The 24,375-nt window shown below is 42.7% G+C and overlaps 1 protein-coding gene across 1 annotated transcript in view; it reads left to right on the top strand.

Annotated features, from left to right (window-relative positions):
- Window positions 1–24,375, top strand: part of LOC126481187 (uncharacterized) — a 402,240-nt gene that overhangs the window by 139,351 nt on the left and 238,514 nt on the right. Inside the window, exon 12 of the mRNA XM_050104775.1 lies at window positions 7,551–7,754. Coding sequence (XP_049960732.1) covers window positions 7,551–7,754 — 204 coding nt within the window. The remainder of the gene's footprint in view (window positions 1–7,550; window positions 7,755–24,375) is intronic.

The following is a 24,375-nucleotide window of genomic DNA, read 5'->3' as shown; positions in this document are numbered from 1 at the left end:
GTTTTGAATGATCGAAGACACAATCTTACTACCGAACATTTGGAACAGTACTTGGTCATTTGCTTATAATAGTAGAAAATTGTAAAATAAATTGTAAATGATGCTTTGGTCCTAAAGCATTAATTAAAAGTTAATGCTGTCCAAAAAATTCATGATTGTATGTTGTTTTTTAAATAAAATATTAGAGTTTTTGAGCATGACCCTCTGCGTGCGATATATCTCGAAGTTGGACCTGTACATATCGATTGTTTTGCTGCGAATCACTCGCATCGCATCTGCTTGTTACCGACAACAATAGCAAAGAAGGAACAATTATTGAAACATGGTCTGTGTCCCCATTTTGCAAATTTTTAGAAAATAATCCCAGAAAGGCTCCCTTCCTAATCTCTATCAGAAAGTATTCAGAAAATGATATCAGTGTTCTAAATGTACCGATTTTTCGCTTGGCTGGTGCTCTTTCTTGTAACTGATGTGCTCTGGTTTGACTTTGAGATATAATGCATGCAGTAACTACCTTGTTTTTTTATTATTTGATCTTGTATATTTCAACACTTTTTATGCATTTTAAAGCATTTGCAAGCTTATTTTAAGGTTTTTATGGTGCATATAATCCATCTCTAGTAATCATCCGACTCATTCTAGAATATTGCTCAAGTGTGGTGGCCCCTTAGCAAATAGGACTAGCAGGGTCTATTGAACACATACAAAGGAAGCCAGCACAAATGGTTACAGCTTTCTTGACCCATGGGAGTGTGTCACAGAGATGCTGAAGAAAATGAACTGGCAGACTCTTGAAGAAACACGTAAACTATCCTGAGACAGCCTATTTACAAATTTCCGAGAGCTGGCTATAGGACCGAGCGAGGTGGCGCAGTTGTTAGACTCTGGACTCGCATTCGAGAGGACGACGGTTCAATCCCGCGTCCGGCCATCCTGATTTAGGTTTTCCGTGATTTCCCTAAATCGCTCCAGGCAAATGCCGGGATGGTTCCTTTCAAAGGGCACGGCCGACTTCCTTCCCCATCCTTCCCTAATCGATGAGACCGATGACCTCGCTGTCTGGTCTCCTTCCCCAAACAACGCAACCCAACTGGCTATAGGAATATACTACAACACGCTACATGTCACACTCGTAGAGATCGTGAGAACAAGATCACTTTAATTGCAGCTGGCTCAGAGTCGTTTAGACTATCATTCGTCCTGCACTCCATACACGAAAGGAATGGGAAAAAAACTAATAACTTTTACAACAGACCTACTTTTCACCATGCACTTCACAGTTGTTTGCTGATTATACATGTAGATATACAGGGTGTCTGAAAAGTCTTTCCCTGATTACATAAATTGATAACTCAGGCTAGAACTAAGATACAAATATGAATCTGGTGTCTAATTGTTTACAAACTATCAAAGTTTTTTCCACACATCACTACTCCACTGACAAAAAACATCGCTTCATCGGAAAAGACAATTCCTCTGAGATAACCATCATCGTCCTCAGTATGTGATAGCATTTCGACCGCAAAGTCATATCAACGTGTACTGTCATTGGGCAACAAGGCCTGAATGATTTGCACTTTGTACGCACAAAACAATAAACGTTTGTGTAAAATGTCATGGAGAGAGCTTTCTGGCATCTGTAATTCACATGAGGCCCTGCGCACCGATTTTTTCGGACTTCGCAGAAAAGACTGCCTTACAGCTTCCACCCTGTCTGCTGAGGTTCTTGGTCGACCAGACCTCGGAAGGTCAGCAACCGATCCTGTGTTCTTGAACTTCTCATACCAGGCTTTAATGCTCTTGACATCAGGTGGATTCCTTCCAAATGTTGTTTGGAAGTGTCTCTGCACTGTGGTTGGTGATTGTGTCTCATGGTACCATGTGGTTGGTGATCATGTCTCATGGTACCACAGGATACACTGTGCCTTCCCCTGATTGGTTAACATGGCTTCTTGGGCACTGAACCTCATCCACTACTTACGTACTGCGAACCTAAAACAGAAAAAAAACTTTGATAGTTGTAAACAATTCGACACAAGTTTCATATTTGTATCTTACTTCTAGCCTGAGTTATCAATTTATGTAATCAGGGAAAATCTTTTCGGACACCCTGTAGAACCTCTCCTCTGAAGCCATTTCCCTCCTCACCCTGCATGCCCACCTTCTACATGCACCCCAAAATCCAAAAACTCAACTGTCCTGGGTGCCCCAGGGTAGCTGGTTATTGTGCCCCCAATGAAAAAATTACAGCCACCATTGACCAATCCCTCCAACCAGTTGCCCGAAATCTAGCCTCCCACGTCAAAGAGACCAACCACTTCCTTCACTGACTATCCACCAATCTCAGCCTTTCAACTGGATTCCTTTGTATCACTGATGACAACACTTTCTCATGTATTAACATCCCTTATGCCTATGGTCTTACAGCTATTGAGCACTACCTCTCCCAACATCCTTCAGACTCCAAATCCACTACCACGTTCTTCATACACCTTACTAACTTTATCCTAACTTGCAACTACTTATCCTTTACAGGGAAGGTATGCAAAGAAATCTGAAGCACACCAATGGGTACCCATGTGGCACCCCCTATGCCAACCTGTTTATGGTCCATCTGGAGGAAACCTTATCCTTCCAAAACTCCAAACCTCTGGTGTGGTTCAGGTTCATTGATGACATCTTCTTGATATGGACTCGTGAACCAAAGCACCTTCTCCTCATTCCTTCACAACCTCAACGCCTTCTCTCCCATCCTCTTCAAGTGGCCCGCCTAACTCAGTGTTCCGCCTTCCTGGATGCTGATTGCCTGCTCTCTGATGGTTCCATCCACACCTCTGCCCATTTTAAATCAACAACCACCAAAAGTATGTACAGTGAAGAGCTGCCAACACTTCCACACCAACAAATTGCTCCCAAACAGCCTTGCTCCGTGGGGATGGTGTATCTTGAGTGATAAAAACTCCCTTTTTCAGTATGCTGAAGGTCTCAAAGAGACCTTCATAGACAGGCACTACCCCCAGACTAATCCGCAAACAGATTCCAATTCCATATCCACACACACCCTTGATCCTCCCACCACCCCCAAGAAACAGCTACAAAGGAGCACCTTCCTAATCAGCCAATATCACCCCAGGCTGGAACATCTGAACCACTTCCCTTGTCAGGGCTTTGGTTACCTATCATCATGGCATGAGAAGAGGGACATCCTACCCAAGATCCTTCCCATCCCTCCCTGAGTGGAGGTCTGTTGCCCACCCTACCCCTGATCCATCCTTATGCCATTCCCAGTCCCAAACCCTATCATAGTGATCATACCCCTGTGAAGACCCAGGTGCAAGACTTGCCAAATCCACCCTCCCACCCCCAGCAATTCCTAAACCAGTCCTGTCACAGGTTTACCCTAGCCCATCAGAAGCCAGGTCACCTGTGAAAGCAGCCAAGTTATATACCAGCTGTGCTGCAATCATTGCACAACTTTTAATATTGATATGACTACCAACCAGCTGTTCACGGGATGTACAAGCCTTCACCAAAGTGTGGCCGAGAACAAAATATACTGCCCCGTGGCACAACATGCAGCTGAACAGCACATGCTAATTTGAATGGCTGCTTCACAACTCGGCCCATCTGTATCCTCCCCTTCACGACCAGCTATGTGAACTGCGCGCATGGGAGTTACCCTTACAACATGTTCTCCATTCCCTAATTGATTCCAGCCTCAACCTATGGTAACTTACTGTTGCCACACCCTCCACCCAACAGTTTCCACCTCCTCTGTTGTACATCACCTCCTAGTTCATAACCCCTCACCCTCATTGTGCACCACTCTCTGCCAGTGCACCCACAAGTCTTTTTCCCATTCTCTGCCCCTCTCTCGTTTCCCACTCACCATTGCCATCCCCCTTCCCTCCCCGCAGCCTCCTGATTACTGCACCTGGCAGCCTTGTCTTGCCACAATGTAGTTTCTCCTTGCTCTGCCAGAAAGCACCCTTCTCCATCCCCCATCCCACCCCTCCCCCTGTACCCTGCTAACCTTTCCCTTACCCCACCCCACTCTGGATTGCTGCTTTTGTTCAACATGACTGTTGCATTCTGGCTGGAGATATCAGTTGTATGTGTGTGAGGTGTGATTGCTGTGCTGACTTGTGTGAATGTGTGCTTACTTCTGATGAAGGCTTCGACCATAATCTTAATGGGTGAAATATTTTCATTGTGAGTTTCTGCAGCTTAGCATGCCATCTTTTCTGTGAGTAGCAATCCATCCTTTACATAATATTGTTGATATTCCTACCTGGATAATATTGTTGATATTCCTACCTGGTCCCTCCAGTGTTTCATTTTTACACTTGTTAGATATATCCCGTCATTTAAAATATGTTAAAATATGTTTGCTGCTGGTATTCAGAATTGGTCAGTGTTGCTATCAAACAGTTGTTTTCTCTAATGTAGGGTTTCTTAAGGCAGAATTTACCAAAGAATTGTTCTTAACCCAAACTGTTCAAAATACCAAAATACAGTACAGCTTGCAATAGCTAGAAATATTCACATGATTAAATTGACTGCCATACCAATATTGTTCCATATAGAATTGATGGAGAAACTGTATGTAAGGAATGAGAGGGATCAAAATCACATCTACAGCAGAACAAGCATGGCAATGCAGGAAACTTGATGACTCTGTTTTCGATGGGGGGGGGACTTCATGTCTGAATTCCCATCACACTTCTAATAGTTACAGAACTGGATTTTTTAAATGCAGTAGAGTATTAGGTACCTGAAACAGTTTGGGATGAAGATGTTTGGATAACTGATCTTGTATGAAAATATATTGTACCAGTAGCATTGCTACAAATATGAAACAATGACATGGGAAGCTGATGACATAGCACAAAGTAGTAGCAGTAGTAGTAACTTGTAAATAATAGATTTCAGCTATCAGTCGTCCTTTGGAATTTTTATTGGCAGATCTAGATTTCAGCTAGAAACTAGCCATCAATGCATTTATCAAAAATGATAGTGCATTGAGAATGGCTAGTTTCTAGCTGAATTCTAGATCTGCCAATAAAAATTCCAAAGGACGACTGATAGCTGAAATCTGTTATTTACAAGTCAATATAACAGTTGCTGTGTGCAACAGCCTCTGAATGGAGGGTAACCTTGAAGTAGTAGTAGCTGTTTATTAGTTCTTTGGGTGGATTGATAGTCACCTGAAGGAAGGAGGTTATTTCAAGCTTCCTGTAAGTCAAATTTATTTATTTTTTTTTTTTTCTGCTGAATATTTTTGTATTCTTTGCTGCCGAGTACCATATTTATTTATGCTTTTCTTTCATAACATTTGAAGCTTTCTGTGACATGCTTATCTGTTGGTTGGAGGAGTGGGGTAATTTTGGAAGGGAGAGGGGATAATCGTTCCTTTCTGTCTGTCAAGCGAAATGTTTGAAAGATGACTTGGGGCATTAGCAGTCAATAATGAAACAATTTCTTTAGATACTAATGGGGATCTAAGAGTGAGGTGTTTGTTATTCCAGAAGAAAAAATTAATGTCTTGAACTGCTATTATTGTCTCTGTTGAACTTATAGTACCATAATGGAACTATGCACGTGATGTGAAACAACATGAATTGCTATATTATGAAACTTCAGAGAGAGAAAGAAAGAGAGAGAGAGAGAGAGAAAGAGAAAGAAAGAAAGAGAGATATCAGAAATGTGCTCCATATACTTCTTTTAAGCTCTGCAGCGAGTCCTGTGACATCATCTCCAAATTTGCCATCTCTGTGTGCTCATCAACTTGACAAATTTCCACTGCTGCCCACTTGTCACTTGAGTGTCTTAGGGCGAGAATCACTCACAAAGGGACGCAAGTACATGAGTTCACGAGTACAATCGTGGACTCATGGCATTCCTGCTACAGAGGCAACCTGTTTGAAATAAATTTTCACAATTAGACTGCAAATTAGTCTCCTATTCATTTATTTTACACAATCATGATTGTGTATTCATTCTCATGTGTGAGTTGAAATTTCACAAAATGTCCAACATGCCTAATAGATGTAAGCAATCATTGGGCATGATGATTATTATACTGGTATAGTGACTGCAAAGCTGGCAATGAATATGTTTGTTTATACATACATTTATATAGATGTGTATGTGTATATTACTTGTGAGTGTGAGAGTGTGTGTGTGTGTGTGTGTGTGTGTGTGTGTGTGTGTGTGTGTCATTTGCAGGTCAGTAACAGACTGTGCAGCTTCACCCTGAGCATTTGCATAGTTGGAATCCTGCTACAAGTGTGTCAATTTCTATTGTCTCAATTTACTGCAGGCTGCTGCTCAGTGCACTGTATAACAATATTTCTTCAGACATGACAGTCCATATACAAATGTGCCAATTGGTCACATATGACCTTTTGTTGTGTGACGTAGTTCAGTGTAGACTATAGTGATTCTTAAGCATTTGAGGCAATGTGGGTGATTTCAGCTGAGCTACTAATAGCAAAGTTATACACCATGAAAATATTAAACCATGAAATAGAAATTTTTTTTTCAACACATTCCTGGAACTTTATTCAAAAAGAGCTATGTTTGTGTGTATGTTGCAAGACATCTTAAAAACATGATCAGTGCACAATGCACAGGGAGTACCAGTTCTCTCATGTACAACAGGTAATAACGTCTTTCACTGTGTGTGAATTGGTACATGGTGTTGCTTTTCTCAAATTATTAGTAAAGTATTGATGAATCCAGCATTTAAGGCCCATGTTTCATACGTTTCAGATTGTGGTTATAATTACACAGACATTGATTGTAATTTGGATATACTGTTGATTAATTTTGCTACAGCTACACGGGGTAGCCGCGCGGTCTAAGATGTCTTGTCACAGTTCGCGCAGCTCCTCCTGTTGGAGGTTCGAGTCCTCCCTTGGGCATGGGTGTGTTTGTGTGTGTGTGTTTGTGTGTGTGTGTGTTGTCCTTAGCATAAGTTAGCTTAAATTAGATGAAATAGTGTGTAAGCCTAGGGATTGATAACCTCAGAAGTTTGGTCCCATAGGACTTACTACAAATCTCCAAAATTTTGCTACATTGTTGTTATGGTTATTAGTGATATCTCTTAGTCTAGAAACAGCTCTCAGAAATGGGAAACAACTACGATGAATAAAAATGTGTTTCAGAATTGAACATTAAAGTAATTGAAAATGCTAGATATGACAATTATTAATAAACGATATTATGATTGCGGAAGCACACTTTGTGACAGTCGTTTCGTTGTACCTATCTGCGACTCAGTGTTGTTACGTTCCATCCTTGATTTATCATTGTTTGATTATTAGAAAACGTTTCAAATGATTATGAAAAACAGTTAGAATAATAATTGCAAAAAAAAAAATAGAAGGGATGAGAATGAAGAAAACCACAACTGACAAATGTGAAGATGTTTCAAATGATGAGTATGAAGGTACTTTAGTAATAAGAAAGGATTTATGGTGGAAATCTATTGCTCTTCTTGGTTATTAAATTCATACTGAAACATAAGACAAAATATTATATTTCAGGATGAACGAGAGCAGCAGGTTCAGGTTACATCAGATCATCAGCAACAGCGTGCCCCAAAACAGGATAAGATTGATGACTTTGAAAAAAACAGAAGAGAATTCAATACAGTTATTGAATCCATGAGAAGATGTGCTACATTGTCTGGTGTTGACCCAGAGATCATTGATTGGCTTACATTTTCAGATGTGTCAAGTCCAGTGAAGGTTAGTGGTGTGTGTGTGTGTGTGTGTGTGTGTGTGTGTGTGTTGTCTTGTTGCTGGTTGACTGGGGAGGGGGTCAGAGAATATTGTTTATTTTAGAGGGTGATGATAAATATATTGTTTCTTTAATCAAGTGGTCTTGTGTAGAATGCCAAAAAATATAACTGTGCTACACTCATCAGCAAATCCAAATATCCTCAGGCCAGTGTTGACTGGCATGTTCCTACAAAAGTTTCTGAAGTTCCTTTCCTTGTGTGGGCACTTGATAAATTTTACTGTTGGCATGATCATTGTGTCACATTAATACATGTTGCACTGCAAACAGCAGAGTAGATCATTCATATTCTGTGAACTGATTGGAGTTCAGTGCTTAATACAGTGCGTAGTGGGCAGTGTGGGACACCCCACATTCTTTTTGTGACAGAGCCCCTTTGAAGACAGTTTGCCATTATTTTCCTCAAACCAGTGTATAAATATTTCATATGTGTAACTGTATCATGTAGCTTGTTCTTAGTAATATTTCTGATGTGTGTAGTGTCAATAAAGGGGGGGAGAGAGAGAGAGAGAGAGAGAGAGAGAGAGAGAGAGAGAGAGAGAGAGAATGTAGAAAATTTTAAACATATTTGGCATTGGAAATGGGTCAACAACTGAAACCGGATTAAACAACACGTTAGATGTGTTATTTGATTTGACTGTGGTAGTTGATTGTGTATATCACAAAGTATCACTGCAGACACAGGACATCCATGGAATAACAGTAGCAGTTCACAGTTGGTTATTCTCACAATAATGAGAATGACTATAAGTTGGTGCTGGGTTGCGACCAGGGGAGGGGGGGATTGTGTCAGCCGATAGCCTCACTGTCAAGCAGCCTATATGTACCACTGATGTTTATCTACAGGCTGTTAAGTAACATGTGGGAAACTTCTGCAGAATGGATAGAGGACTTAAAAAGAAGCAAAAAAGTTCCGATATACAAATGGTGATTTCCCCCCCCCCCCCCCCTTCCTTTCTTTTCTTCTTTCTTCTTCTTCTTCTTCTTCTTCTTCTTCTTATTTTTTGTTGTTACACATTTGCTTTGTTTCTGTCATGTTGCTTTCAAATTTTCAGCTTGGTTCTAGCATATCTTTTTCATTTGAAATGTTGGTTGTTTCGGGAATTTTTAAGTCAAACCCATCTTACGTTTATGTCAGCTGTTATGGTACTAGTAAATAAACAAATCCTTTTAGAATTGAGAACATAGTCAGTAGTGGAAGATTACTCTACAGTTCTTGTTGGACTAGTATTTAGTATTTACTGAATGTTCTTTTCCCACCAAGAATCGAAACAGCTCTTTCCAAGAGGGGTACTACCAAACAAGTGTGTGTTAATGACCTCATCTGGAGGTCAACACATTGTGTCTGACTTCTAGGCACAGGCATGATGCCTGCTCAGCCATATTCTAATTGACTAGTGTGTGCTGTACATTTTTGGCTAAGATGTGTCTGATATATGGATTTGCAAATTGCAATGCTTCCGAAGCCAGACATTTGTATGCTGAAAGATTTCCTAAAATAAATGTATCAAACAATAACACTTTTCAAAGAAAACATGAACATATTATGGAGGCAGTCTCTTTCGAGAAAAGATCATTTCATTTTGAATGACCAAATAGTGTTGAAACATCACCTGATTTAGAGGATCGAGTACTATATCATATTGAGAACAATAATGGCAGCATTATCTGAGAAATAGAAGAAACAGAGTGTAAGTCATGTGACAGTTTCAAAAATGTTTTGAGGGCAGCTCCTTTATCAATATCTTCAGAGAGTGCAAGTTCTTAATGAAACAGATTTTCAATCTAGAAAAGCTTTTTTTATCTGGGTACTGGGGGTGTGCGCTTACAGTCAACACTTTCTGTCTACCATACTAGTCACTGAGGGAGCAAAGTTTACCAGGGATGTGGTGCAGAATTTTCCCATCACTCGTGTATGCGCAGGTGAGACTCCTTTTGCAGTTTTGGAAATGAGGCATCAACAGTAGTTTAGCATTAATGTATGGGTTGGCATAATTGGAGATAGCTTAATAGACATTTCATTTTCCATGGAATACTGACTGAATTTTTAATGCAATATTTAAATATTTTGCTGGAAGACCTTCCGTTGCACTTACATCAGAGCATGTGGTTCATGCACAGTGTAAAAAACATCTGGTAGTGATTGTGAGCGAAGCTAGTAGTAGTATTTATAGGGACAGAGAGTGTCACATAGATTATGACATAGAAAAGGTAGCTACTCAAACTGGTGACACAAATGTGCATATTGTTCTACTGGCCATTAAAATTGTTACACCAAGAAGAAATGCAGACGATAAACGGGTATTCGTTGGACAAATATATTATACTAGGACTGACGTGATTACATTTTCACGCAATTTGGGTGCATAGATCCTGAGAAATCAGTACCCAGAACAATTACCTCTGGCCGTAATAACGGCCTTGATACGCCTGGGCATTGACTCAAGCAGAGCTTGGATGCCGTGTACAGGTACAGCTGCCCATACAGCTTCAACACGATTCAACAGTTCATCAAGACTAGTGACTGGCGTATTGTGATGAGCCAGTTGCTTGGCCACCATTGGCCAGACGTTTTCAATTGGTGAGAGATCTGGGGAATGTGCTGGCCAGGGCAGCAGTCAAACATTTTCTGTATCCAGAAAGGCCCGTACAGGACATGGAACATGCGGTCGTGCATTATCCTGCTGAAATGTAGGGTTTCACAGGGATCGAATGAAGGGTAGAGCCACGGGTCGTAACACATCTGAAATGTAACGTCCACTGTTCAAAGTGCCGTCAATGCGAACGAGAAGTGACCGAGACGTGTAACCAATGGCACCCCATTCCATCACGCCGGGTGATAACGCCAGTATGGCGATGACGAATACACGCTTCCAATGTGCATTCACCGCTATATCGCCAAACACGGATGCGACCATCATGATGCTCTAAACAGAACCTGGATTCTTCTAAAAAAGTGACGTTTTGTCATTCGTGCACCCAGGTTCGTCGTTGAGTACTCCATCGCAGGCGTTCCTGCCTGTGATGCAGCGTCAATCCTGCCTGTGATGCAGCGTCAATCCTGTCTGTGATGCAGCGTCAAGGGTAACCGCAGCCATTGTCTCCGACCTGATAGTCCATGCTGCTGCAAACATCGTCAAACTGTTCGTGCAGATGGTGGTTGTCTTGCAAACATTCCAATCTGTTGATTCAGGGATGAAGACGTAGGTGCACGATCTGTTACAGCCATGCGGATAAGATGCCTGTCATCTCGACTGCTAGCGATACGAGGCCGTTGGGATCCAGCACAGCGTTCCGTATTACCCTCCTGAACCCACGAATACCATATTCTGCTAACAGTCATTGGATCTTGACCAACGCAAGCAGCAATGTCGTGATACGATAAACCGCAATCACGATAGGCTACAATCTGACCTTTATCAAAGCCTGAAACGTGATGGTACGCATTTCTCCTCCTTACAGGAGGCATCACAACTACGTTTCACCTGGCAATGCCGGTCAACTGCTGTTTGTGTATGAGAAATCAGTTGCAAACTTTGCTCGTGTCAGCACGTTGTAGGTGTCGCCACCAGTACCAACCTTGTGTGAATGCTCTGAAAAGCTTATCATTTCCTGTTGGTTAAATTTCGCATCGGTAGCACGTCATCTTCGTGGTATAGCAATTTTAATGGCCAGTAGTGTATTAACAAAGGCTTGAGAGGGCACTGATGACGGAGGGAATGGCTGACATTTGCAGAGTTGCCAGTTAAGTTTATTGATAGATGGAGTTTCTCTAGGCATGGATTAAATCTCAGTAGGTATGAGAAGAGAAGTTTGGAAAAGCTTCTAAGTGACAGTGGGGGGGGGATCACTCATGAAAAAATTACTGTACTAATTGGTATTAGAGCTGCACCTTTTTTGGGTTGAAGCCAGCTGATAGCTATCCCTGCTTAAGGACACACCTCGAACAAAGGAATTGGCACATTTCATCACAATATAAGAAGTATTAGAGATAAGTTAGTGATTAGCAATCGCTTTCTGAATATAGCAGGTGAATTTATTTAAAAAAAAAATTGCAATGAATCATAGATAACTCTTAGAAAATGACTTTCCCAGACTTGTATCTGAAGTACACCTCTGTGATAATGCCAAGGGAAGATTGAGCCAATAATTACATCACTGAAGACTAAGAACTGTCATGGATAGCATGCAATATGCAGCAGGATACTAAATCACTGTGCTGAATATGTTGGTTCAGTACTTGGCCACATTTGTAATTTTTGCTTTAGGATTGTTTAGTTTCCTAAATAATTAAAGTACTCAGCAATAAAATCACCATATAAAAAAAGGAGTAAGGGATAATATAGGCAAAATTAGACCTATTTCTGTGCCATCGCTGTTTGCAAAAGGTATTGAAAAGATTGTATGTACAGGGTGATTCACGAAGATATGCAAATATTTTAATATGTTTCCAGAATGAGATTTTCACTCTGCAGTGAAGTGTGCGCTGATATGAAACTTCCTGGCAGATTAAAACTGTGTGCCCGACCAAGACTCGAACTCAGGACCTTTGCCTTACGCGGGCAAGTGCTCTACCATCTCAGCTACCGAAGCACGACTCATGCCCGGTCCTCACAGCTTTACTTCTGCCAGTATCTCGTCTCCTACCTTCCAAACTTTACAGAAGCTCTCCTGCGAAACTTGCAGAACTAGCACTCGCGAAAGGCAAAGGTCTACAAGTTCGAGTCTTGGTCGGGCACACAGTTTTAATCTGCCAGGAAGTTTCATTTTAATATGTTGCTGTACAAGTAAAACTAAAGAAAAAAGTTCATATAAACATAGGCTCTCAAATGTTTAGTTATGGGGTTATGGCTAATAATAGATTTTGCCTGAAATTTATCAACTTCACTAATATGAAGCCATCGCAAAACTGTATTAGGTTAAAGTAAAGCACGAAGGACGGGTTGCGAGTCTTGCTTGGGTAGCTCTAGATGGTAGAGCACTTACCCGCGAAAGGCAAAGGTTCTGAGTTCGAGTCTTGGTCCGGCACACGGTTTTAATCTGCCAGGAAGTTGAAACAGAGGATGACACACGTAAAGCTGAAATACTAAACACATTTTTCCAAAGCTGTTTCACAGAGGAAGACCGCACTGCAGTTCCTTCTCTAAATCCTTACACGAACAAAAAAAAGGCTGACATCGAAATAAGTGTCCAAGGAATAGAAAAGCAACTGAAATCACTCAACAGAGGAAAGTCCACTGGACCTGACAGGATACCAATTCGATTCTACACAGAGTACGCGAAAGAACTTCACCTTCTAACAGCCGTGTACCGCAAGTCTCTAGAGGAACGGAAGGTGCCAAATGATTGGAAAAGAGCACAGGTAGTCCCAGTTTTCAAGAAGGGTTGTCGAGCAGATGCGCAAAACTATAGACCTATATCTCTGACATCGATATGTTGTAGAATTTTAGAACGTGTTTTTTTCTCGCGTATCATGTCATTTCTGGAAACCCAGAATCTACTCTGTAGGAATCAACATGGATTTCGGAAACAGCAATCGTGTGAGACCCAACTCGCTTTATTTGTTCATGTGAGCGAGGAAATACTAGAGACAGGTTCCCAGGTAGATGCCATTTTCCTTGACTTCTGGAAGGTGTTCGATACAGTTCTGCACTGTCGCCTGATAAACAAAGTAAGAGCCTACGGAATATCACACCAGCTGTGTGGCTGGATTGAAGAGTTTTCAGCAAACAGAACACAGCATGTTGTTCTCAATGGAGAGACGTGTATGGACGTTAAAGTAACCTCTGGCGTACCACAGGGGAGTGTTATGGGACCATTGCTTTTCACATTATACATAAATGACCTAGTAGATAGTGTTGGAAGTTCCGTGAGTCTTTTCGCGGATGATGCTATATTATACAGAGAAGTTGCAGCATTAGAAAATTGCAGCGAAATACAGGAAGATCTGCAGCAGATAGGCACTTGGTGCAGGGAGTGGCAATTGACCCTTAAAATAGACAAATGTAATGTATTGCGAATACATAGAAAGAAGGATCCTTTATTGTGTGGTTATATGATAGCAGAACAAACACTGGTTGCAGTTACTTCTGTAAAATGTCTGGGAGTATGTGTACGGGACGATTTGAAGTGGAATGATCATATAAAATTAATTTTTGGTAAGGCGGGTGCCAGGTTGAGATTCATTGGAAGAGTCCTTAGAAAATGTAGTCCATTAACAAAGGAGGTGGCTTACAAAATGCTCGTTTGGCCTATACTTGAGTATTGCTCATCAGTGTGGGATCCGTACCAGGTCGGGTTGACAGAGGAGATAGAGAAGATCCAAAGAAGAGCAGTGCGTTTCGTCACAGGGTTATTTGGTAAGCGTGATAGCGTTACGGAGATGTTTAGTGAACTCAAGTGGCAGACTCTACAAGAGAGGCGCTCTGCATCGCGGTGTAGCTTGCTGTCCGGGTTTCGAGAGGGTGCGTTTCTGGATGAGGTATCGAATATATTGCTTCCCCCTACTTATACGTCCCGAGGAGATCACGAATGTAAAATTAGAGAGATTTGAGTGTGCACGGAGGCTTTCCGGCAGTCATTCTTCCCACGAGCCATACGCGAGTGGAACAGGAAAGGGAGGTAATGACAGTGCCGCGTAAAGTGCCCTCTGCCACACACCGTTGGGTGGCTTGCGGAGTATAAATGTAGATGTAGATGTAGATGTAGATGTAGATCAGTGTGTACTCTGCTGCAGAGTGAAAATCTCATTCTGGAAACATACCCCAGGCTGTGGCTAAGCCGTGTCTCCACAGTATCCTTTCTTCCAGGAGTGCTAGTTCTGCCAGGGTAGCAGAAGAGCTTCTGTGAAGTTTGGAAGGTAGAGGATGAGGTATTGGCAAAATTGAAGCTATGAGGATGGGTCGTGAGTCGTGCTTGGATGCTCAGATGGTAGAGCACTTGCCCACGAAAGGCAAAGGTCCTGAATTCAAGTTTTGGTCCGGCACACAGTTTTAATCTGCCAAGAAGTTTCATTTGCAGACCTATGTTTATATGAACTTTCTTCTTTAGTTGCACTTCTGGAATGACATATTAAAAGATTTGCTTATCTTTGTGAATCACCCGCTATAAGAGTAACTGTTGATTTCATTTCATATAATTTGCTCTCAAATGTATAGTTTGGTTCACAAGAGGCGTAAAAGCTGAAAACACTACTTTTTTTCCTTCGTGAGGCACTGGACAGATTAAACAAAAAGTTGTGAACATTAAGCAATTTCTTTTATTTAACTGAGGCATTTATGTGGGTCATACAGAATATTACTGCAGAAGTTGGACGATTACGGAATAAGAGGAGTAGCGCATAATTGGTTCCTCTCATACTTTAAGAACAAACAGCAGTAATGAGAACAGCTGGGAGGTGGCATCTAATTGGGGCACAGTTAAGTGAGGGGTGCCTCAGGGGTTGGTGCTGTAACCACTGCTGTTTCTTATATATGTAAATGATATGCCATCTAATATTACAGTTGATTCTAAAATATTTCTGTTTGCTAATGACACTAGCTTGGTAGTAAAGAATGTTGTGTGCAACATAGATAATGTATCAAATGCTTCAGTTTAGGAAATCAGTTCATGACTTGTAGAAAATAAATTGATGCTAAATCTCAGTAAGACTCAGTTTACATAGTTTCTTATGTACAAATCAACTAAAACTGAAATTTTGATTACACAGTGGGTCTGAGCAGGTCAAATTTCTGTGTGTTCTTATACATGTTAAGTTGTTATGGAATGCTGCTATCTTTACCAGTAGTACAATATCTGCAGTGAATTATAGTCAACATGAAAATTAGTCTACTTTACTTATTTTCATTTGGTTCTGTTGTACGGCATTATATTCTGGGATAAATCTTTCCATTCATTAATGGTATTTTTGCCAAAGAAACAGGCAGTTCAAGCAGTATGTGGTGTAAGTTCATAAACCTCTTTTCATCCTCCATTCAGGAGTCTGGGAATTCTGACATTGGCTTCTGTATTTTCTTTAATGTATTTGTTGTTAACAGGAAGAGGTTATTCCTTAGAACATCTGGATTGCACTTCCTTGCCCCTGTGCAGAATAGCTCGCAGTATTGTTTTGCACTCATTTTTAGTAGGTTACGACAGGAATTAACAATATCGTAGCAGTAATCCTCACGTATTCAAGTTTATGTTGAGGACTTTCCTCATGGATAACTCTTTTCTTTTTGGCAGGGAGTTTTTGGAAAAATTAAGCTAATTCCTGTGTTATATTGTCAGTTATGTTAATATACAGGATGTCCAAAAAAAAGTGTCAAATGCTTTGAGAGTTGGTAGTACTCATCGGGAAACAAGAGAAATAAATCGAGTAAACATGGGTTCAGAAATGCCTATATTCTGAGATACGTCCAATAAACTTAGTCCAGAAATACATACTTCCTGTGATTAACACATGGTTCAATTTGGCATTCATGCATGACAGTACACCCCTCTGTTGTCCAGTATAAGGACTGACACACTCTTTGAAGTATACGCGAATGTTGTTGTGCCTGGCAGCACATATTGAAGATGCAGTCCTGTAGTGTCCGCACATCATTGATTGACATAGCGTAGACCAATTCCATCAAGTGTCCCCGTAATAAAAAGTCTAGGGGATTTAGATCTGGGGAATGAGTATGCCAAGATGTGCTGCCCCCCTTCCCCAATCAACCCAGAGGTCGTGAAATGACTGTGTCAGATGTTCGCACACTTTGTGATGAAAGTGTGCTGGTGTGCTATCATGCATGAATCGCATTTTTATTCATTGATGCAATGCCTCAGCCTTCAGCAAGAAAGGCAATACATTGATGAGAAACTCAGATAATGCACCCCAGTTAACCTTTGTGGTAGCACGTATGACCCTATTAATCTGTCGCCAAGTATGCCTGCCCATACGTTGATCGAGGATTGGTATTGATACCCTTTGCTTAATTGCTTTGGGTTTACATCTGCTTGTACTTGCTGGTTATGGAAATTCAGAACACCATCTCGGGTGAACCCTGCCTCATTAGTAAATAAAATGTTGTATGTAAACAGTGTATCTGCAGCACACTTGGACGACAGCCATTGACAGAACCGTCATCTGCTGTGAGGATCCTGTGGCCTTAGGGCCTGAACGCGCTGTTGATGGTATGAAATCAGCAATTGTTCAAGAATTACGTCCAGATAAGAGAGTGAGGTATGCCTTCTACTGCTCCTAATCATCGCACACTCGTCTCAGCAGTTTCTTCTACCAAACATGGCACAAGCTCCTCCATGTCAAGTGCACGGACTGTGCAGGGCCTTCCACTGGCAGTCTTCCGAGATGCAAGGGCACCCATGTCCCTCAGATGCTGGAAAAGTCCACCGAATAGCTTATCAGAGGGCACTCTGCACTGTTGATATTTTTCAGTGTAGACAGCATGGGCTCACAGGCTAAATCCATTTGCTAAACCACACTAGAATATCATATCCGCCACTTCATTTGTTGAGTAGTAGGCTTCCATTGCTAACGTTCTGGAAGAGAGAAAATGTAAATGTACTACACCATTTGTGCATATAAACAGAGTGATAATAGTAAACACATAAGTGAATCCATGTTTGGTAGAAGGTAACTCCTTGATGTGTACCCAGGATTGACAGTCAGCAGCCGCCTGCACCAGTCACTTGCTAAGTTGTCCCCAAAGACATCTTTAAAATGGCTCAGACTTTCTGCTTCCTGTAGATTGACTTGCAAGGCGAGTTTCATTTCCTCTCACGGAATTCTGTTCCCCGGTCATTATTCAGCCACTGTTGGTCGGTGAAATGACCATGCTGACAGTGTAGTGTAGCAAAACTGTCACACCAGTGAGATACTAAAGTGGTGAGAAAGGACGTTCTTATGAATACAGTGTCCCTATTTCCCCCGCCCACCCCCCCCCCCCTTTCCTAGCATTAATTTTGAGCCACCATGAACCCAGAATTTCTGTAATGCTAGCAGGAACAGTTGTGGCTGCAAAAGAAACAGCAGCACCAAAAGCAGATGCATGCATGCACTGATTACCTGAATGCGGACCTGCTTCACACCCTCACCCCACTGGTGGTTGGCCAGGTGCCCATTGTGTAGTTCCCATCTTCTTCCATGACACTGTTTGCCAGTTTTGATGGGTCTACGGAAAGATGGGAGAATTGCGTGCACCAGTTTTTGCTGCTGTGCCAGGTAAGACATGTCATTGATCACATTGATAAGGCCACCTGTTGTCCAGCAGTACGGGTTTATACAAAGCTGTCCAGAATTTGTAGCTTTCAACTGAACCTGAGAAACTCCCCTTTCATGAACTTTGTCCGTTGCTGATGTGGACACCAAACCTGTGTGGTGGTAGCAGCACAGTTGCAGTTAAACCACCACCACAAGTGCCTTGGGCAGTCATACGCAGTTAATTGCTTATGTGTTGGGTCTCTCATGCAAGAGGCATTTTAAGTGTCCCAAATATACTACCTATTATGCAGACTCAGTAATTCAAGATATGATCGTCCAGTTAGCACATGACCTCAATGTTCAGTTTAGGTCTTTGACCTTGTCTGACTCCTCTTAAGCAGATGTTGCCCAGATTGCAGACTCACATGAGCTGACAGTGGTGGCAAGGGATGGCCTGTTTGATAATTGGCAGATGGCTCAGTTAAGTGTGCATGGCGGTAAACAGCTGCCGGTGCCCCACAGGGTACCCCAGGTGGCCTCGCTTACCGCTGAAACGCCGTGTGTTGACGCCATTGATGATTCTGGCACATGGCATCACAGTGCTGCTTATGTTCACCAGCACCTAGCTCTGTGGGTTTGGTTCAGTTGCAGCATCGTAACTCCTGCCCGCAGCAGTTTTTCGCTTTTCAGCATCGTTCTCCCTCTGCTCATTGTGCACCCCAGCAGTGCTGTCTAAACTATCATTTGTTGCATGTTCATCAAGATTGTGCAGGTTATACCTTTGGATAGGCCATTTGGCAACTATTTGTGACCGTCGGTGAGTTGTGAGTCAGTCGATGGGCACCCGTGCCCAGAGTTGCAACACTTGCTGCATCAGGATATGTCTTATAGTAAATAGTGCTTTCCTTTATGTGGACAATTCTCTGTCTCCACATTTTATAAGAATGTGGAATGGCAATTTGCACTTTCAATGATCAATTCACCATTGGTGCAAAATATTTTTGGGCTAGATGCCGTTCCTGTTTTCAGCTTCCAGACGGTTGACGAGGTGCATTTAGTATCTCACTCCATTCCTTTTCACACTTGGACAAGATAGAGACAAAATTGTAGCATTAGCAGGGTCAAGGAGTTGTATCTCCAGTTCTGTCAAGTCAGTGGGCCACCCCTTTGGTGATGATGCAAAAGTCTGACAGCACTGTGCACCTTTGCTTTGTTTTTAGACAGACAATCAGCACTTAATGCGTTGCAGAATCGTGCCCGATTCTACAGCCAGTAGAGTTGTTGGCGAAGTTGTTGGGGTGCCAGTATATTTCACATATCAACGTACCTGATGCCTACCTGCCATTCCAACAGGATTGCAGTCTCTAGGACTTTCTTGGTCCTCAACATCCACTTTGGGCTACGCTTCTCTTTTGAAATCTTATCTGTGCTACAAATTTATCTACGGAATTTGGAGCAGTTGATTCAGGACTTTCTAAGTTGCGACATTTATCTTGTTGACATTTGGGTAACATATCCTACCGGAGAGAAGTATTCATGAAATCTTCAATCAGTTTTGCAATGCCTCCTGGAGAATAGCATTCATTGCAAGCTGGAAAAGTGCAATTTTTTTCTCACCAGACGGACAACCACATCAGAGCTACCATCAACCTACTGGCACCCAAGAACCTGAAGCAGCTCAAGTTTGGCTTCCCCCACTCCCAATAATGAGACTGCCAAGGGACAGTTCTGGCTGGTTTGACAGGGTTCACCACAAATACCTCTCCTGGGTCAACCTTTTCATCTCAGAGTAGCTATTGCAAACCTACGTCCTCAATTATTTGCTGAATGTATACCAATTTCTTTCTTCCCATACAGTTTTTACTTTCTAAAGTTCCGTCTAGTAACATGGAAGTTATTCCCTGATGTCTTGACAGATGTGATATTGTTCTGTCCTGCCCATTCTGTGGAGAACCTTCTCATTCCTTACCTTACCAATTCACCTAATTGTCAACATTCTTCACTGGACCACTTCTCAAATGCTTCAGTTCTCTTCTGTTCTGGTTTTCCCACAATCCATGCTGTGCTCCAATTATAGACTTTCAGAAATTTCTTCCTCAAATTAAGGCCTCTGTTTGATATTAGTGGACTTCTGTTGGCCAGGAATGCCCTTTTTGCCAGTGCTAGTCTGCTTTCTTCCCCCAAGAACAATGGACCTTGCCGTTGGTGGGGAGGCTTGCGTGCCTCAGCGATACAGATAGCCGTCCCATAGGTGCAACCACAACGGGGAGATATCTGTTGATAGGCCAGACTAACGTGTGGTTCCTCAAGAGGGGTAGCAGCCGTTTCAGTAGTTGCAGGGGCAACAGTCTGGACGATTGACTGATCTGGCCTTGTAACACTAACCAAAACGGCCTTGCTGTGCTGGTACTGCGAACGGCTGAAAGCAAGGGGAAACTACAGCCGTAATTTTTCCCGAGGGCATGCAGCTTTACTGTATGGTTAAATGATGATGGCGCCCTCTTGGGTAAAAGATTACGGAGGTAAAATAGTCCCCGATTCAGATCTCCGGGCGGGGACTACTCAAGAGGACGTCGTTATCAGGAGAAAGAAAACTGGCGTTCTACGGATCGGAGCGTGGAATGTCAGATCCCTTAATCGAGCAGGTAGGTTAGAAAATTTAAAATGGGAAATTGATAGGTTAAAGTTAGATATAGTACGAATTAGTGAAGTTCGCTGGCAGGAGGAACAAGACTTTTGGTCAGGCGAATACAGAGTTATAAATACAAAATCAAATAGGGGTAATGCAGGAGTTGGTTTAATAATGAATAGAAAAATAGGAGTGCGGGTAAGCTACTACAACCAGCATAGTGAACGCATTATTGTGGCCAAGAGAGACACGAAGCCCACACCTACTACAGTAGTACAAGTTTATATACCAACTAGCTCTGCAGATGATGAAGAAATGTATGATGAAATAAAAGAAATTATTCAGATAGTGAAGGGAGACGAAAATTTAATAGTCATGGGTGACTGGAGTTCGGTAGTAAGAAAAGGGAGAGAAGGAAATGTAGTAGGTGAATATGGATTGGGACTAAGAAATGAGAGGAAGCCGCCTGATAGAATTTTGCACAGAGCACAACTTAATCATAGCTAACACTTGGTTCAAGAATCATAAAAGAAGGTTATATGCATGGAAGAAGCCTGCAGATACTGACAGGTTTCAGATAGATTATATAATGGTAAGACAGAGATTTAGGAACCAGATTTTAAATTGTAAGACATTTCCAGGGGCAGATGTGGACTCTGACCACAATCTATTGGTTATGAACTGTAGATTAAAACTGTAGAAATTGCAAAAAGGTGGGAATTTAAGGAGATGGGACCTGGATAAACTGACTAAACCAGAGGTTGTACATAGTTTCAGGGATAGAATAAGGGAACAATTGACAGGAATGGGGGAAAGAAATAGAGTAGAAGGAGAATGGGTAGCTTTGAGAGATGAAGTAGTGAAGGCAGCAGAGGATCTACTAGGTAAAAAGACGAGGGCCAGTAGAAATCCTTGAGTAACAGAAGAAATATTGAATTTAATCGATGAAAGGAGAAAATACAAAAATGCAGTAAATGAAGCAGGCAAAAAGGAATACAAACACCTCAAAAATTAGATCGACAGGAAGTGCAATATGGCTAAGCAGGGATGGCTAGAGGACAAATGTAACGCTGTAGAGGCTTATCTCACTAGGGGTAAGATAGATACCGCCTACAGGAAAATTAAAAGGGCCTTTGGAGAAAAGAGAATCACTTGTATGAATATCAAGAGCTCAGATGGAAACCCAGTTCTAAGCAAAGAAGGGAAAGCAGAAAGGTGGAAGGAGTGTATAGAGGGTCTATACACGGGCGACGTACTTGAGGACAATATTATGGAAATGGAAGATGAAATGGGAGATACGATACTGCGTGAAGAGTTTGACAGAGCACTGAAAGACCTGAGTCGAAACAAGGCCCCGGGAGTAGACAACATTCCATTAGAACTACTGACGGCCTTGGGAGAGGCAGTCCTGACAAAACTCTACCATCTGGTGAGCAAGATGTATGAGACAGGCGAAATACCCTCAGACTTCAAGAAGAATATAATAATTCCAATCCCAAAGAAAGCAGGTGCTGACAGATGTGAAAATTACCGAACAATCAGTTTAATAAGTTACGGATGCAAAATACTAATGCAAATTCTTTACAGACGAATGGAAAAGCTGGTAGGAGCTGACTTCAGGGAAGATCAGTTTGGATTCCGTAGAAATATTGGAACACGTGAGGCAATACTGACCCTACAACTTATCTTAGAAGCTAGATTAAGGAAAGGAAAACCTACATTTCTAGCATTAGTAAACTTAGAGAAAGCTTTTGACAATGTTTACTGGAATACTCTCTTTCAAATTCTGAAGGTGGCAGGGGTAAATTACAGGGAGCGAAATGCTATTTACAATTTGTACAGAAACCAGATGGCAGTTACAAGAGGCAAGGGACATGAAAGGGAAGCAATGGTTGGGAAGGGAGTGAGACAGGGTTGTAGCCTCTCCTCGATGTTATTCAATCTGTATATTGAGCAAGCAGTGAAGGAAACAAAAGAAAAATTCAGAGTAGATATTAAAATCCATGGAGAAGAAATGAAAACTTTGAGGTTCGCCGATGGCATTGTAATTCTGTCGGAGACAGCAAAGGACTTACAAGAGCAGTTGAACGGAATGGATAGTGTCTTGAAAGGAGGATATAAGATGAACATCAACAAAAGCAAAACGAGGATAATAGAATGTAGTCGAATTAAATCGGGTGATGCTGAGGGAATTAGATTAGGAAATGAGAGACTTAAAGTAGTAAAGGAGTTTTGCTATTTGGGAAGCAAAATAACTGATGATGGTCGAAGTAGAGAGGATATAAAATGTAGACTGGCAATTGCAAGGAAAGCGTTTCTGAAGAAGAGAAATTTGTTAACATCGGGTATAGATGTAAGTGTCAGGAAGTCATTTCTGAAAGTACACTCCTGGAAATTGAAATAAGAACACCGTGAATTCATTGTCCCAGGAAGGGGAAACTTTATTGACACATTCCTGGGGTCAGATATATCACATGGTCACACTGACAGAACCACAGGCACATAGACACAGGCAACAGAGCATGCACAATGTCGGCACTAGTACAGTGTATATCCACCTTTCGCAGCAATGCAGGCTGCTATTCTCCCATGGAGACGATCGTAGAGATGCTGGATGTAGTCCTGTGGAACGGCTTGCCATGCCATTTCCACCTGGCACCTCAGTTGGACCAGCGTTCGTGCTGGACGTGCAGACCGCGTGAGACGACGCTTCATCCAGTCCCAAGCATGCTCAATGGGGGACAGATCCGGTGATCTTGCTGGCCAGGGTAGTTGACTTACACCTTCTAGAGCACGTTGGGTGGCACGGGATACATGCGGACGTGCATTGTCCTGTTGGAACAGCAAGTTCCCTTGCCGGTCTAGGAATGGTAGAACGATGGGTTCGATGGCGGTTTGGATGTACCGTGCACTATTCAGTGTCCCCTCGACGATCACCAGTGGTGTACGGCCAGTGTAGGAGATCGCTCCCCACACCATGATGCCGGGTGTTGGCCCTGTGTGCCTCGGTCGTATGCAGTCCTGATTGTGGCGCTCACCTGCACGGCGCCAAACACGCATACGACCATCATTGGCACCAAGGCAGAAGCGACTCTCATCGCTGAAGACGACACGTCTCCATTCGTCCCTCCATTCACGCCTGTCGCGACACCACTGGAGGCGGGCTGCACGATGTTGGGGCGTGAGCGGGAGACGGCCTAACGGTGTGCGGGACCGTAGCCCACCTTCATGGAGACGGTTGCGAATGGTCCTCACCGATACCCCAGGAGCAACAGTGTCCCTAATTTGCTGGGAAGTGGCGGTGCGCTCCCCTACGGCACTGCGTAGGATCCTACGGTCTTGGCGTGCATCCGTGCGTCGCTGCGGTCCGGTCCCAGGTCGACGGGCACGTGCACCTTCCGCCGACCACTGGCGACAACATCGATGTACTGTGGAGACCTCACGCCCCACGTGTTGAGCAATTCGGCGGTACGTCCACCCGGCCTTCCGCATGCCCACTATACGCCCTCGCTCAAAGTCCGTCAACTGCACATACGGTTCACGTCCACGCTGTCGCGGCATGCTACCAGTGTTAAAGACTGCGATGGAGCTCCGTATGCCACGGCAAACTGGCTGACACTGACGGCAGCGGTGCACAAATGCTGCGCAGCTAGCGCCATTCGACGGCCAACACCGTGGTTCCTGGTGTGTCCGCTGTGCCGTGCATGTGATCATTGCTTGTACAGCCCTCTCGCAGTGTCCGGAGCAAGTATGGTGG

The sequence above is a fragment of the Schistocerca serialis genome, chromosome 5, assembly GCF_023864345.2.
Source record: "Schistocerca serialis cubense isolate TAMUIC-IGC-003099 chromosome 5, iqSchSeri2.2, whole genome shotgun sequence".
NCBI lineage: Eukaryota > Metazoa > Arthropoda > Insecta > Orthoptera > Acrididae > Schistocerca > Schistocerca serialis.
The sequence above is the reverse complement of the archived record's forward strand: the minus strand, read 5'-3'. Positions and strand labels throughout refer to the sequence as shown.